Genomic DNA, 15864 nt, shown 5'->3' on the forward strand with positions numbered 1-15864 from the left:
ATGAGCTCCAAGGGGTAATTAATGGAGCAGCTTGTGGTTTGATTAAACCATTTTTGTATTATTTATTTTTCTGAGACAAATGGAGTGTGGCTTTTTGTCATTGACTTGTGAATGTGGTTCCAGTATATATTAGAGGAGAGACGTTTAACTGGTACACATTGGGAGCATTTAATTAGTTTCTACTTATTTGTTACTTGTCCACAGAAACAGACTAAGAAACTTGACCTGCTTCTTGTACAAAATTATGTGAATAAAATTGTCTTCACATAGGTGTTCAGCTTCATTGTCAGAATAATTGTAAGTAACTTGATATTGAACCGTGAGTCTTGCCACAACTCGAGCAAACCCACATGTCAAACGTGTTTTTTTTAGTTCACAGATTGTAAAAATAGTTGAAATGACAACTAATAACTCAGAAGATATTTAATGGTGCCTGTGATTACACAATACGTCCCAGACCTGCGATCCGTACCGTTGGCTCATTTGCAAGAACTTCTTCACGGTCATTAACATTTAGATCTTCAAAGTGCAACATATTTATTTATGTATGAATTAATGAAAATATCACTTCCTATAAAATGACGTTTTTCCTAGACAATGTCACAATTTACTTGGTGAATGATAATTGTCATAATTTTGTTAGAAGATTATAATCAGTAGAAAATTGTGTATTCACTCGACTGTAGCGTAGCGACATTGTCACTGCGCCCTCTAGTGGACACTTTACAAACAAGACTAAAGGCGTTATTGTACGGTACTGTACAAGACTATATCCCATGTGCTCATGGGAAACACAAATTTTTTACTCCATCTTTCCTCACGTTTGATTTTTGTCCACATTCACCTGATTAGATATTTTTGAGAAAATAGCAATCAAAACAGCAAAATGCAGTTAAACTATTTTTATCTGTACCTTTAGATATTCTTTTTAAATGTATGTCTGTATAAGTACTTTTACAATTGTAATGAAATTCGAAAAAGAAAAAAAAAAATCTAAATTTTTTTTTCAAGAAGAAATCTGGAAATGAGCTAATGGTACAGATTGTGCTTCATGCGTACCCCCACAAAAATGAAGGGCCTTTGGGAGACGGCCTTTATAATAACTAGATATTGAATCAAAAAACTAAAACTGGGCAAGATAACAGGATAAAAAAAGTATATAAAAATAGAAAATAAAAGTTGCTAGATTTGTTGCTAATCGCTTTTTGAAGAAATGCTGATAGACTCGTCTAAAAGTTGCGATAAAGTGTCACTAATGTGTTGTCACAGTTGTCTCTACGCTGTCCCTAGTACTGGGCAACTCTAAATCTAGGTTTTGTTTCTCTTGAACATCTCATTAAAAGATGTCCTATATATTTTCTTTCTAAAGCCTTATATACACATTGCTTAGAGCAGCATTTTTTTGTTTGTTTGTTTGTCTACAAAGCTAAAATTTAATTCAATTAAAGTATTAGTCTTATTTTAGGCTGTTTAAAAAAGCAACTTGCTTTTGGTTTTTAGAGATTTTTTTATTGAACCACCTGGACTGCACATGTAATGCTTATGCTTGACATTTTTATTTCTACTTGAAGCAAAAAAAAAAAAGCACTATGTCTCTGTAGTTAAAGAAAATCGATGGGCTACTGGCTGAAGTAATGATTAAACAAGAAGTATTGAAAAGAGTAAATGATTTGTGGTTGTAAAAATGCACATCTGTGTGTGCACCTTGTACGAGAGATCCTGTTGATCATCAAGTCATAAATGCAGACTTTGACTCTGAGCTGAAAAGCCAATTCTGAAAATAGGTTTGGAGTGTGTAGGTGCCCGTTTGCTCTTTTGCAGGATTCTTTTTTTCTGCTTCCCTGTCTTTCTCTTTCTCTCTCTCGCTCGCTGTTTTCTCTCCTCCATGTCCCTTTTTTCACTCTCTGCTTGCAGCTGCATTGCTATAAACAGTGGAGCCACTGTGCCCTAGTTCTGAGCAGAGAGAGATGGGGAAAGGGTGAGGCAGGGACTGAAGACTAATGAGGGGAAACGAAGAGAGCGGCCTTAAAGAGAAATGGTGTTTTTTGAAACAAAGACACCGGGGCGTTCGGGGAGGCAGACAAACGCGTGTGTTTCAGTGTTCTGTGTGTGTGTGTTCTGCGGGTCAGATGCTCCCCCTGTGATCCGGCGACACCCTCCCTCGTGAGCACTGCGAGACACAAGCATGCGAGTGGGTGTGCGCTTGCGTCCACCGTGTTTGTGTGTGAATTCAGCCATGACCAATGTGACAAGCTGTCACAGTGTGGTGTTAGCAGTCACTGCAGGTGATAAACACATAAACATATTTTCACATAGTGGCCTATCCAACATTCCCACAGCTTCAATATGGGTCTTTTGGAAAATGTTCTAATATTTTATTGCCCTTTTGTCCAGCTATTGAAAATCTCTGCGTAATTTAGTTTTAATTGCAAAACATGTGCAACGGTTCTCCTGACAAACGTCTTGAGTGGGCTCCAAACCGTTTAGGACGTTGCTTGAATGGTGGGAATAGAGCTCTGAAATATCCAAATGATATGTGAACAGTCAAAACTCCTATATTAACCACACAGGAAAAAAATATTTTCATGTGAGACGAGAGTTCTGTTTAAATGGGATTAATTAGGGCTTTACCTGTATGTATGTTAACACAGTCAGACAACAAATACATCTGCTGCAGGCGATAACTATGCTCTTCCAGGAGAGCAGCACACGTGCTTTTAGTGCAGTGTGTTGTGAGTCACAGCAGATGATGAGTACAGGAGGATACTTTCTTAATCTGGCCACAATAACAGCAACTGGGTAGCAGCGATGGCACTGATGGTGCTAAATTACTCACCTGTTCCTTTTAATCGAAGTGCAAAGTTCAAGGTATGGCAAGCATGTGCTACATACATTCTTAAGCTTTGCTTCACTTGATAATTAAGGGTGCGTCAAGATCTCAAAAGAAAGTTAAGGACAAAATAATTGAAACAGAGCTTTGTTGTGTTGTGAAGATAAATCATAGTTAATCATTCTTTTTGAACCATGTTGGATAAAAAAAAAAGGTTTTATACTTTTAATAAAGGGAGTTGGTGCATACATTCTACAGTGTCTTTTTAAAAAAAAAATCAAAATATTTACTAGAGTCATCATATTTATAGATCAAATTAAAGCAACTTCTCAGAATTATTGCATCCTGTGTGGAGCTTGCTTGGACTTGAAATTGAGCTGGTCGACATTTAACGGTCAAGGTCAGTGTACGAGTTAAAGCCGCGTCTCAAGAATCTCTGTCGACGCTCCGATTAAAACTCCGAAAGAAGAAACTGCCCGTATTGAATATTAAAAAATTGCTTCTGCCATTCAGCTTAATTAAAACCTAACAGATTTTCATCTTTTCTAAAATGTGCTCCTTAATGCTCCCTGCCAAGTCTTAAGCTACAAACAAACTGGCTGAAAATACAATAATTAATCCCTTTGATTCTAACATTTTTTTAAAAGTTCTAACAATCTAACATTCATAACCTCTCAGGTTATGATTGTTTTTTTTCTCTGCTTTCATGATGTTGGTGCATACATTCCACAGTGTCTTTTAAAAAAAATTTAAAGATCTTTCGATCGAGTCATCATCTTTTCAGCTTGCAAACATCCAAGCGGCGTCATTCCTTTCATAACATCGGTTTGCTTTTTTTTTTACTATGTGTTTTAATAAAGCGCCCTCTACGAAGGCAGCTTTCCCCCTCGCAGAGGACCACCGCTGGTCTGAAGCATGCAAATGGAGGAGAATCTTCATCTGGTTCTTCACGGCGTGAGCTGTTCACCTGCATTATCTCCGTAACAGCGCTTCAAATCCGACCTTGGGCCGATGCCGTCTCTTTACATTTTAATAGTAAAGCTTTGTACCGCCACGTTATGAAAATGTTGAGTCGAATCCGGCCTATTTGTGTTCGAGGTGTGCAGGTGACGACGACAGAGCCCACATGTGAGCAGGAAGGAGAGAAAGTTGAGAACACAGAAGCAGGAGGAAGCGCGGCAGGGGGACGAGCTGCATGCAGCGCTGTTTAATTCATCCTGTTTTATCCTCCATGCCCAGTCTTCTCTTTTTCTCTCTCTTGCCTCTCAGTGTTAACTCCTTCATGCTCCGTCGGTGTTTCTACTCACCGAGACACTGTTTAGATGAAGCATACCTTACAGCCTGGTTCATACTGTTCCTGCTGCCTTAGAGAGAATTTCACCATATATTACAGCTGTGGCAGACAGTTTTCAATTTCAATAGCAAAATTTTGTGCTGAAACTCAACACTTTCCTGGAAACTCTAGAGTTGAGTTGTGATATTCTCCTATAGGTCGACTGTTGGATTGCAGCAGTCTACGGCTCTTGTAAATCAAACTAGGAGTGTTTCGTTGGGTTTGTCCATGTTCACAAAGACAAATGCACACCAGCTTCAAATGTCTGGTTCAATTTTCAAGCTGACAGAGATTCAGATATTTGACTTCTAGGGAAAAAAAATCCTTACAAAAAGTTGCCTATTTTCTACTTTTTAAAGGCTGATCTGCATTTTATAATCTTTTTTAAAAAAAAGTTTTCCCTGTTGGTGAGTAAATTTTTGATCTCTCCCATCGTCTATCAAGGCTTAAATATTTATTAAAAGGAATTGTACTGAATTTGTGGACAACAGCTGATCTCACTTATTTTGTGTTCTTGCTAATGAAATTGTATTTTTGGGATTAATTCTCGTTGAATTAGTAACTTGTTTTCTTCAATACTAAGCCTTTACGTTACATACGTTGATGGTGCGCTATCTTCTTTTAGATTCTACCATACACAACAGATTCATCAAGGCTTTATGCACAAGGTTTTCACAAGCAATTTTCACAGTCACTGTAGATCGTCCTCCTTTATACCCTCTTCTCCTTAGTTTATCAGATTTAGGTCTGGGGATTGACTTACCTATGAAAAAATATTGATTGTGTCTAGTCGAGTTTTTCTGTATTGATTTGGCCGTTTCGTTTTAGATGATCAATCTGCCGAAAGACCAGTGACAACCCAGCTGTGGTTTCCTGGCAGAGCCTACCAGACATTTTTATGCCTTCATTTCAGAAGTAGAGTTTATAACTCCCTGAAATCTATCAAGTTCCCCACGGTTTTGGAAGGACAACAAGCCCACAGGAGCACAGATCCTTCGCCATGCTTATCATTGGACTGGAGCCCAGCCAAAGTGTATAGTTCCAGTTACTTTAACTGTGGCTGTAAGATGAGAAAGGCTGGTTTTTTGGTGTACCTCTCAAACAACTATGCATAACCCACTACTCGGTGATGCAATACAACAGTTATTATAGTTGGTGAAGTCTGAAAACTAAATATTGCTTAATTGAAATGGCCACCTGTGTCATCTCTTTTTCTTTCTTTTTATTTTTTTTAATTTCCCAGAAATACACGCACTTCTATTTAAGCTCCCTAGGCAATCCAATACACATCAAAAGATAAAGCATAAATTTTGAAAAATGCTTCGTTTTATCCTGTTTTCTACAGGTGTGAGCAGAACAATGGAGCTTTTATTGTGTTCACTGTCAGCAGAAGGACTCATTTTTCGTAAAACTGTCTTCTCACGTTGGATTAGAAGAATATCTCTCTGTCCCATTGCACTCCGTTCCATTGTTCCTCCTGAAGGGAGATATTGCCAGAAGCATCTTTTGTTTTTATTATTATTTTTACTTCAATACTTGAAACACAATGAAATCAGGCGGCTTCAAACCCCGTGGACGTGTACCGTAGATCTAGTTCTCCTTTTGCCTTTGCCGAGTAATTTTCTGCACAGCATTGCAAAAGTTTACCAAGCTTTCATCGCCTTGTCAAATGACATTTGAGGCTGGGGACCACAGGCCTATAAACTATTCTGCTAACCACCTCTTAGGCTTATTGATCAGACTTTAGAGCTGTAGCCAAATGTTTCATTAAGCGGATTATTCCTGAGTGAGAACGGCACTGCCACTTTGCTTTTCAATTTCTCTGTTGTTTTTCAGTCAGAAAATAGCTTTTAGTTTTTGTTTTGTCACGTGTTTATTGAGAGGCTTGACAAATGTGCTCAGCGATAAAAAATAAGTGTTTGAATTCTCTGCTGCAGGCAGTGTCACGGGTTTGGAGGAGTCTTTGGTATTTCCTCAGGAAACTGCTCCACCATCAGTGAATCTAACTCCCTCCTCTGGAGCCTCAGCTTTGCTCCTGCTGTCCTCTTCTCCTTCCTCATCTTCAGGATCCAGTTTCTCCCCCTCATTCTTCCTTCATCCTCAAATTAAACCCCCTCCAGTTTGGTTTTCTCCTTCTTTGCCTTCTCATATCTCAGTTTCGAACTTCCATTTTAGCTGTTCCTCCTCTGTGGCTTTCTCCTCTCCCTTCCTCCCCCTCCCCTCCTCTCCAGCTGCCCCTTGCTCTTTCTACTTTTCCATCTCGTCGTGCCACATATGCTTTATTAGCGTTCCGTGTAAACCTCCGCTCAAGCTTTCAGGAAATCTGCCGAAATGGGAAGAATTAGTCATCACAGCAGATTATGAGGCTGGATATAAACATTATAGATAGTCTCATGAATCCAGTGAATATGATTAAGTATTTAATTGGATTATTATGGGTCCTTTTGCTGCTGCATGCACTGTGCATGTCGGGCCTTAGTGTGTGGTTAGCGTCACCAATAGTAAATAGGCTGGAACGATAAACTTCAAGAATAACCAGCTGCTATAAAAATTTTTTTAAAAACCCTCCTTCCACTAGGGTAAGTATTTAAAAAGCTGCTTTAACATTCAGCAGACTGACCTGACTAAAAATGGACTCCTCTGGATGTCTGGAGCTGATAAAGGACAAGATGAATGAAAATGCAGGAGTTTGAGCTCATGCAGTTTAAAGGTTGCAGCACACAGAACCACGTAAATCAGCACGCGCTGCCACTTCCCGTTACTCGCACAGAAAATGTGCAGCCAAATTTATACCTGCGACATCTCAGCCTTTGCTCTTTGTGTTCTCCATTTTATGCTCCTGGTTCATATAGGAAGTTTTTACTGTGTCACAGCAGTACTTATTTTTCGGAAGGTAAAAGTATAATTATGTTCTTCACCTTTTCCATGTCTGCCTAAATGTTTATGCAGGAGCATTAATACATCTATAGTTATGTATATCATTTTGCTACTCAACTGTTTTTATCACTCGTTTATTTACTGTCAGTAAATGAGAAAGCAGTAAAACATGACATTTATTACATAGAAATGGTTGACTAATTACCAGCATTTATTTCACTTCCAGCTTAGTTTATTTAGAACAGTCATGTGTAAATGTCAAAGTACATCTCAATAAGCTGTAAGAAAACCCATTTCTATTTAAGTATTACATTTAAAACTACTATATTAGATGCTTTTACATGCTGAGAAAGAAATGAAGTATCTAGATGTTCAACATGAATCACTACTGTGATTTAAATTGCTTCATTGCCTGAATACCTAAGTTCGACTAATCCATATTTGGTCCTCACAGGCAGAAGTACAGCATAAAAAAAACTCAACTCTCTGATCTCTGAAATGTGTAAAGCCCCTTTGGTTGTATAGTTCCTCCTTAAAAAGGAATAAACTGAATGTTGGATGATAATCTGTTGCTTCTAGCTCATGCAGAGTTAATGAATTGTAGGAAAGATCCACTTTTATATCCTACAAATGAAATGAAATTAAAAGTTGAGGGCGAGCCGTGGTGGCGTTGGTGATAAGCGCGACCCATGTTTGGAGGCCTTGAGTCCTCAATGCTGCTGTCGCGGGTTCGACTCCCGGACGCGGCGATATTTGCTGCATGTCTTCCCCCCTCTCCTTCCTCCTTTCATATACTAGACACTAGAGCCCACAAAAGACCCCCTGGAGGGGTACAAAATAAAATAAAAAGAAATGAAAAGTTGATGTAATGTTTTGTAGTTATGGTGCTAGACTTGGAATATGTTCAGTCTGATAAAACTGTGAACCTTTATATCATGTTTTATGACCTCTTTGGGTTTTATTTGTACATAGTGAATGGAGACTTCTGGCTAAGGTTATTGTATATTTGAACCCTTTAGACTTTTTCACTTTCAGAGTTTTAATCTAAAAACGTTGCTTGCTCGCACTTGCTCAATATAAATTTTTGTTCCAAGACAACCAGTAGCTGAAGGACAGATAAGTACTCTTATATTGTCTCCATGATGCACACTTGGGCCAAGCATCCATCCCTGGGGAACGCCACAAAAATATTCATTAATTCAGAGGAGAACCTCCCAACTTTAAAAGATTTTTCACACAGAAAGAGCTTCTTTATAAATTCACTGCCTCCCCTCCTACACCAGGCAACGAAGTGTATTGATTATTATTTTTTGGGTATTAATTGTGCAAAAAGTTCTTTTAAGGTCAGCAAATAACCCAAACGAGTGTTTGCTCTGTCTGTAGAGCTTATATCTCATAATATTTCACTGTAATAGATATGTGAGATGGCGACTGGAGAACAGAAGACTGTAGACTTGACTAAATTGTTCTTTGCCATCTTGCTTAAAGTACTCTAAATCAAACAAACAGTTTAACAAAAGACTTAGTTGGGTTTTAAAAGTGTAACCATAAAACCTTGATGTACAATGAGAACGAGAATATGCCGTACGTCTGTGTACAGATAAAACCTTTTCAGATAGTTAAAGTAACTTTTATGGATGTTTGGATGCCACAAGCAGCTTCAGAATCCAACAAACGCAAGTCAGGAAGAGTTCAGCGTTTCACCGTAGAAAATATTTAGAACACCACTCTAATAACACTATATTTTAAATATTAGAGGGTTTTTTTTATATATACTTTTTACTTGAAATTGTTTATGCAAGTTCACATTAGATGAGCAATCTATGTCAAGCAACTCCACCAGCATGTCAGTCACATTGAACTGAATGTCGGCGTCCTCACCAGCAGCTTTACAGACGTCTTGAATAACCCAAGCAGCTGACAGTTTAAGGAAGGACCTTCATAATTAATGATAAAAAGGGACCGGAAAGAGTCTGGGAGGGGGGGAAAAAAAATACAAGTAGTTCCCGGGGAGGAAAACGAAGTAAAAGCTGTGTGAAAGGAGAAGAGGCTTTGAGACTGAAGCCAGTGCAACCTGCCAAACATGAATGGAAGTCAGTGCAACCTCTTTCTGTTGTTCAGTGTTGAAGTGCCTGTCTGGTTCTCATCTCTGTAGCCATGACAACACTGCCAGCCACAAAAAAAAAAATAATAATAATAATAGGTAGAGTGACTGAGTGGGAAAAGGTTGATTATAAAGGCACGAAGGCTGAGAGGAGAAGGTGAAGGAAGTAAAGAAAAGGATATAACACTGCAGGTGAAAGAGCATCAGTGTTGTATGTTGTGTTCAGGATGCTGCTTGAACACGTGTGGCATGTGGTGTTCCAGATATGTTGCGTAAATGATTTTCCACGTAGCTGTCACCCTGGTTGCTCGTCAAATAGCGTAAAGTCCTGTGTATTTGCGAAACAGGTATGAAGGGCAGGTTTACTGCCATCATAAAGGCTTGCATTGTATCAGAGTTGAGATCGAACATTCAGATAAAAGGATTTTTACTCAAACATATGTGCCCTTATCAGAGAAACGCACAGAAAAGACCTTTGACAAGCAGCAATAAGCTGACTTGCATCAGGACTAAAGTTTGAGTTTTGTGGATGATTCTTGTAAACAGAAGATGATCTGCAGACAAAAAAATATATATAAAAAAAATCTGCCACCTTTTACTTTCTGGAATTCACGTGCCGTTTTATTTTCGCCCTTTTACCAGTCTTAATATAAAACAAAGATTTATTGCATGTACTCTCATATTTTAAACAGCATGCAGCCTTTTATGATAGATGCTCTACCTACTTCTGGTTTCTAGCGTTGCGCCACAATCCAGAAAATCCACACATGCAACTTATTTGTACCCCACAGAGACCTGCTCAGCTCTTTAGATTAATATTCTATTTACTGTACTTGTGCATGCTCTTATTCTTCATTTTGTCCTCATTTAACAGTCGATGTTTGTTCTTGTGTTGCAGAGTTGACTCAGAGTCCGATCCATGTCAAGCGCTTAAGTATGTGTACTCATAACACATGTCTGCAATTAAGGCACTGGGGTTAATTTGTAATCTAAATTACCTCTGATTATAAGTTAAGATCCTAATATCATTTAATCCCAACACAATCGAAATGAATAATAGTCTGATTAATGATTCTTGATTACAAGATGTCACTCACTGAAAATGGTTTGCACTGAAAATCAAATGGATACACAACTTGTGGTTCACTGAACTGAATGTGATGCCGACTTGCCATTTTCAAAGTGAGCCTAAATGAGCCGAGCAGGGCTGGCCTCTGTCTTGGTCAGAACAGCTGGGCAGGAAGTGATCAGGGACACTGTCCATTAACTCTGCTGCCTGGGTTTATGCCCTTGTTGCATCAAGAATCACCGCCTGTTTCTTTGAGGAAAAGACTTTTGTAGACTACGCTTTAGTTTTCTAAAATGTAGCTGATTTCTTTTCTTTCTTTCATTTTTTAAATCAAACAACATCTATTGATTGTTGTTTGCAGATCTAGATACTTTACGTTTTCTTTGAAAACAGTTTATTGTATTGTGATTCCATGTGATTGACCAACACAAAGTAGCAGATAGCCACTGGGCTTTATGAACACCTCACTGAGTCTTCTTCAAAACCCTGAGGAGTCGCTGTTGGTGGAGCGCAGCAGCACTTTCAGTGTGGTGGCTTTGAAAAATGTAAAATTGTCTAACTCCAGTCCTCCAGCTGACATCTTTGTCTCTCTTGAACAAACTATCTCCTGGGTAAGAATATCGCACCCAAATCAGAATTGAACCAAAGCTTCTGTGTTACATAATGTGGAAACCACTCCAGCATGTTGCTGTTTTCAAAGATAAACCCTCTACTCTCTCTCCCTGTTCTTCTCTCTGCTGCTTAGGATTCTGATCCTCCTTTTATTGTAGCTAACTGCGCCTTTAAGATTTGTTTTCATGTAAATAATAAATCACTGATCTGTGAATGAGCAAAGACAACAACAAAGATGTGAGGTCGAAACGCTAAGGAGAAAGGAGCAGGCTTTTTAATCTTCTCCGTGGGATTTGATTCTGACCGTTGTGGACCTCGTCGTCCTCTCAGGCTATCTCACTCTTCTTCCTGCATTCACTGTTTTTCTATAAAGCATAAAAAGGCCCCGACTCTGACCGATGATAAAACAAACCTACAGACCCAGTGGGATTTTAGGCCAGCGAAGATTAGCTGGAGGATCTCCATCCAGTCTTTAGTAATCAGATGATGATGTGATTATAACAGAGATGTGTGTGTGTGTGTGTGTGCGCGTGTGTGTGTGTGTGTGTGTGTGTGTGTGTGTGTGTGTGTGTGTGTGTGTGTGTCTCGGACCAACCGAATTGCTGCCTGGTTTTTCTATTACTCGCCGCCCCGGCTTGCAGCCTGCCTCCCAACTGTAACTGTATTTCTACATGAATTATTGACTTTATGTCCGTCTTACAGTTTCTCCTCGCTGCTGGCTGGGCGGTCCGTCTTCCCTAATTTTCCCCCTCTGTTCGCCTTTCATTTTCCCTGCAGCCTTTGCAGAGTGATCCAGAAATTAAGTGGGCTAAAGAAATATTTTTTTCTCATTACTGGAAAAAAAATGGCAAAATTCACCGGAGCTGTGAGATAACGGTTGTCATAACATCCTTTCTTCTGTGGAGACATCCAGTCTTTAACGGCTTGGTTCAGACTATGATTAGCGAGGATGCTCATATATTGTCTTCAGAATAATAACAATAATTTTCCGCATTTATCTAAATGTATTTGAGGGGGGAAAAAAATGGAAAAAAAAACCCAGAGAAACCTCCTACAGATGAGAAGTACTCAAAATGTTTGCAAAGCGGATCATTAAAAAAATGTTTAACTCTTCCAAATGATGGAGCGAAAAACTGGCTACTTGATTAGAGGTTTGAAAGTTTATACTTCTATATGAGGTTTAGCAAACAAACTAGTGTTTGAATCTCACTGAGTTTGCTCTTAAAGTAAGAAGCAGTCATATTTGACATGCGGTCGACTCAGTTGACAGTGACTTGAATCTTGAGTTAAAGTGAACAATATTGACGTTATCGTTCACAACGACTGCTTCTGTTCTCTGACTGAAATCCTATAAAAGTTGCCCCAGTTATTGCCTATTGTTGTGATTGTTACATGGAGACGGGGGGGAAAACTCAAGACTCCTACAGACAGATCTTTAGCAGAAAGAAATAACATTCTTTTCTTTATCTGCAGTGTTTGTCAACTCTCCTACGGTTTTATGTTCTTTTCAACAATAATTGGAGAATAGAAATGTTTACAGTAGCAGCCCTGCAGGGCGCTCTTGACAAACTCTTTTGTTTAAAACAGACTTAACAAGTTCTCACTTTAACTCTGCTGTCACAGCTCTGTGATTTCTCATCGCAACGCTGTTTTTGATAGTCCGGATCCTCTGGTGTCGAGTTGCGTCTGTCATCTGGGTTTACTCTTCCCAGAGTTGGAGCTTTTCTCCGTTTAGGTTTGCTAACGTGACCAGCGCAGCACTTCCCCTCAAAGCCTTCAGCAGCTCTGCAGATTCTCGTTCCGGAGACTTTCTCGAGCAATTAGCCTTTTTTTTGGAAGTTGAACAGGTTACACACATTTGGACTCGTCAGTTACACACGTACAAGACGCTAGCATTTATATACCATATAATGTATTCCAGACTTGTTTTTGGGAAACCTAATATTTTTCTAACTCACTCACAGTTAGGCACTACTTTGTGCCAAACTACCACAGAAAATATCTGTAAAATACATTGATATTTGTGGTTTTTATATGATAAAGTGGGATCATGTTGAAAGACTCTATAAACACATAAGGAGGCAGGGTTGAGGTAAAACTGGCATTCCTATTTTTGCCATAAATGATGGCTTCATATCTTCTCCTACTCCCTCCTGTTCATTCTGTAATATTAGGTTGTCAATCATTTAAACCAGAAAAGTAGATGTTGTTAATTGCATATAATCAGAGAGATTTATCGTTCTTTGGGTTTCTATTTGAGGTTTCAATTTAAATGCAAGAGTCTGAAGTGGTTTGTTTACAGATATGAAGTGACGAAATGGCAGCAGATGCTGAAAACCTGTTCCTACATTTGGGAGTGTTTGCATCAGCATCAAAAACCCCATGGTTCGATCGATCAATCAATCATCAATCAAACCTTATTTTATATTATTTGTTCCAGATTTGTGGTGCACAGAAGCTGAATGCTGCTGTTCTATCAAATTTTTTTTTCTTCTTCTTCCCCTCAGGTGGACGCCGCCGCTCGGAGCCCGACGAGGCCGAGCTGCTGAGGGTCAGCAGGAGGTTGGTGGAGGACGCCGTCAGCCGCGCCTTGCAACAGTACAAACAGGAAACGCTTCAAAACGGGGGCGGGCCCAACGCCGCAGCGCTCCAGACGCCTGGAAGCACGGAGGAGACGAAGACGGACACTACAGCCAACTCCTCCACGGACAACAGGAAGTGACATGTTTGCGTGGAGGCGCACAGACTCTGAACATCCAGTGGCCCAGACAAGATCAGCTAGGCCTGGCTAAGAAGGGTGAGCAGTGCGCTAAGACCCGCCCTCAAAGCCAAAACCAATCACAGCACGCTTCCCACTCGAGCTAGCTGGGCAAAGTGCTCAATAATTAGATAATATAGCTTCACGTCCTAGCAGTGGTGACTGTCCTAGCAGGACACCTTGGTAATTAATTTGCCGCTGTCCAGACATGGACGTATGTGAAGCACTCCTTTAAACGCAGGCTCCGCTGCGGAGACGTCCTTCCGGTCAGTTTCACCGCTCATCACTGTGTGGCCCGAGCTGGTCTGACTCACCGAGGCCGGATTCTTCCAACTTGAATCGTGGTTCAGAGTGTCCGACTTTGGTCCTCGCACGCCTTCGTTTGTCCGGCTGCCGTCTTCAGGACATGGGTTTTCTTTAGCCTTCCAGCATTTTAGTTGTTCAGACGTCTCCCTCCACCAGGTCAAAGAAACACAAGCTTTACGTGTTGTGTGAGTCCTGCATTACCCAAGTGACAATCCTTTAGCTCGGCGGCTGCTGATGGCGGGTTTTGAAGCCGATCTGGACTCCAGCGTCCAGATTCTTCCACGCAGTGCATTAAAATAATAGATTAATAACACTAACGTCACACAGTTCAGGAGGCCTGGACGCAGCGAATGCCAGAAAACAACACAATGACTTGTTGCCAAGATCACATCTGTACTCGATCAATGCCAAAACTGACACCATTGTATTGCTCTCCTATCTACTGTCTATTCTGTTTGAAAGAGTGGAGATAAGAGTATTTATGTTATGCCTGCCGTTTAAAAATCTGAGGCAAACTCTTTGCGCTGATTTGTCGAAAACATCCTGGAGTCTGGCTGTTTGAGGCTCTGCGTTTTTTTCTTTCTGGACGTTTTTAATCGTAATCTGAGAAGCTTTGGTTTGGTGGAAAGTGTGCGGGCAGCGATTCCAATGAAAGCTCACAAGCTCTTCAGTTTACCATCTTTCATTTGTTTCTTGTTTTTGGTTTTATTGTCTTTGCGTGGCGTGCAGCTTCGCAGATTATTTAATGAATTTTCGCGGAAAGCTTCCAGAGATATTTGACAGTGAAGGATAAAACAAAGATAAATAGTCATTCCGTTACTTTTAAAGTTTAATTTCCTTTCATGCGAAAGCAGAATCTGTTCTCTGGAAGTTAAATATAATTTAATGTCTTTTAAAAAAATTATTTTTTTCTGCTATCAACAAGTAAAATTACATTTTTGAAAATCTTAAAAGCACAGAATTTTACATTTTTCTTTTTAACCGTTTTTTTGTATTATTATTTCAGCTTTGACGGTGGCATCACAAATTTTTGTGGTTAAAAGTTACTTGGCGTAATGATAAGTAGGTAACATTTCTAAATGATAATATCTTCTAAATTTCAACCTTTGGTTTAAAATTTTGTAGTAAAACAAAATAAAAAATAAAAAAAAACCCTACCAAACAAACGTGGAAACAGCCTTTGTGTTGAATCCAAGCTATTTGCAGTTTTCTTTCTTTGGATCCAAACAGCTTGGAGCTTGAAATTACAGTTCAGTCCCTGTGAAATCCACTGAACCACCGTCACTGTGGGCAGCAGCTCGTTCTGTCTCAAGGTGGACTTTGGAGGCTTTTTGTTTGTTTGCTTTGATCTTTTGCTGTCACCAGATCCTTAAATCTCCATGAAAAATCCCCTTTAAATGCAAAAGTTCTCCTGTTTGCCTCTGTGACTGTTCGTCTGTCTCTGAAAGCCTGCGTGTGTGTGTGTGGTGTGTGTGCATCTGTGTGTGTTCTCATTCACATCATGTGCAAGACTTGTTTGATCAGTGGATCCCTTTAGAAGCTCCTGTCTGTATCAATCAAGGCACCATTTTGTCCTGTGTCAACGACAAATGGGCCTTTTTTTGTTTGTCTTTCCATGTATCCACATGCATGTTGGGAGATGTGTGTATGAGTGTGTGTTCTTTGTATCGTGTATTGTACATCTTGTTCTGCCATGTCTGAACAATAAAACAGGATATGAGATTTAAAACCAACACCTATCTCTCTGTCTCCTTGGAGTAGATATACATAAAACATCACTGTAATTGCCTGTGCACCTCCTGTATGCTGAAGGAAAAACCATTTTAGAGGAGCGACACTCATACATCGTCTGTTTGTAGTTCTTAAAGGAGTAAACGCACCTTTTAAAGTTGCACATTTTCTAAGATTGAATACCAAACCCTTTGTAACATTTCGGCAAAGTACGGCTTTAGCTACTGGATGCTAATGTCGTGGA

The 15864-nt window shown here is 39.7% G+C and overlaps 1 protein-coding gene across 2 annotated transcripts in view; it reads left to right on the forward strand.

The window, feature by feature from the left end:
• LOC122825176 (A-kinase anchor protein 7-like) overlaps nucleotides 1-15622 on the forward strand; it is a 42620-nt gene extending 26998 nt beyond the window's left edge. Inside the window, exons 10-11 of one of the 2 annotated variants that reach the window (XM_044106344.1) lie at nucleotides 10043-10078; nucleotides 13333-15622. In XM_044106344.1, the coding sequence (XP_043962279.1) occupies nucleotides 10043-10078; nucleotides 13333-13547 (251 nt within the window). In that variant the 3' untranslated portion in view covers nucleotides 13548-15622. The remainder of the gene's footprint in view (nucleotides 1-10042; nucleotides 10079-13332) is intronic. The other variant, XM_044106345.1, reaches the window with a different exon arrangement.
• Nucleotides 15623-15864: the final 242 nt, after the last annotated feature.

This window comes from Gambusia affinis, linkage group LG22 (assembly GCF_019740435.1).
Source record: "Gambusia affinis linkage group LG22, SWU_Gaff_1.0, whole genome shotgun sequence".
NCBI classification, from domain to species: Eukaryota; Metazoa; Chordata; class Actinopteri; order Cyprinodontiformes; family Poeciliidae; genus Gambusia; species Gambusia affinis.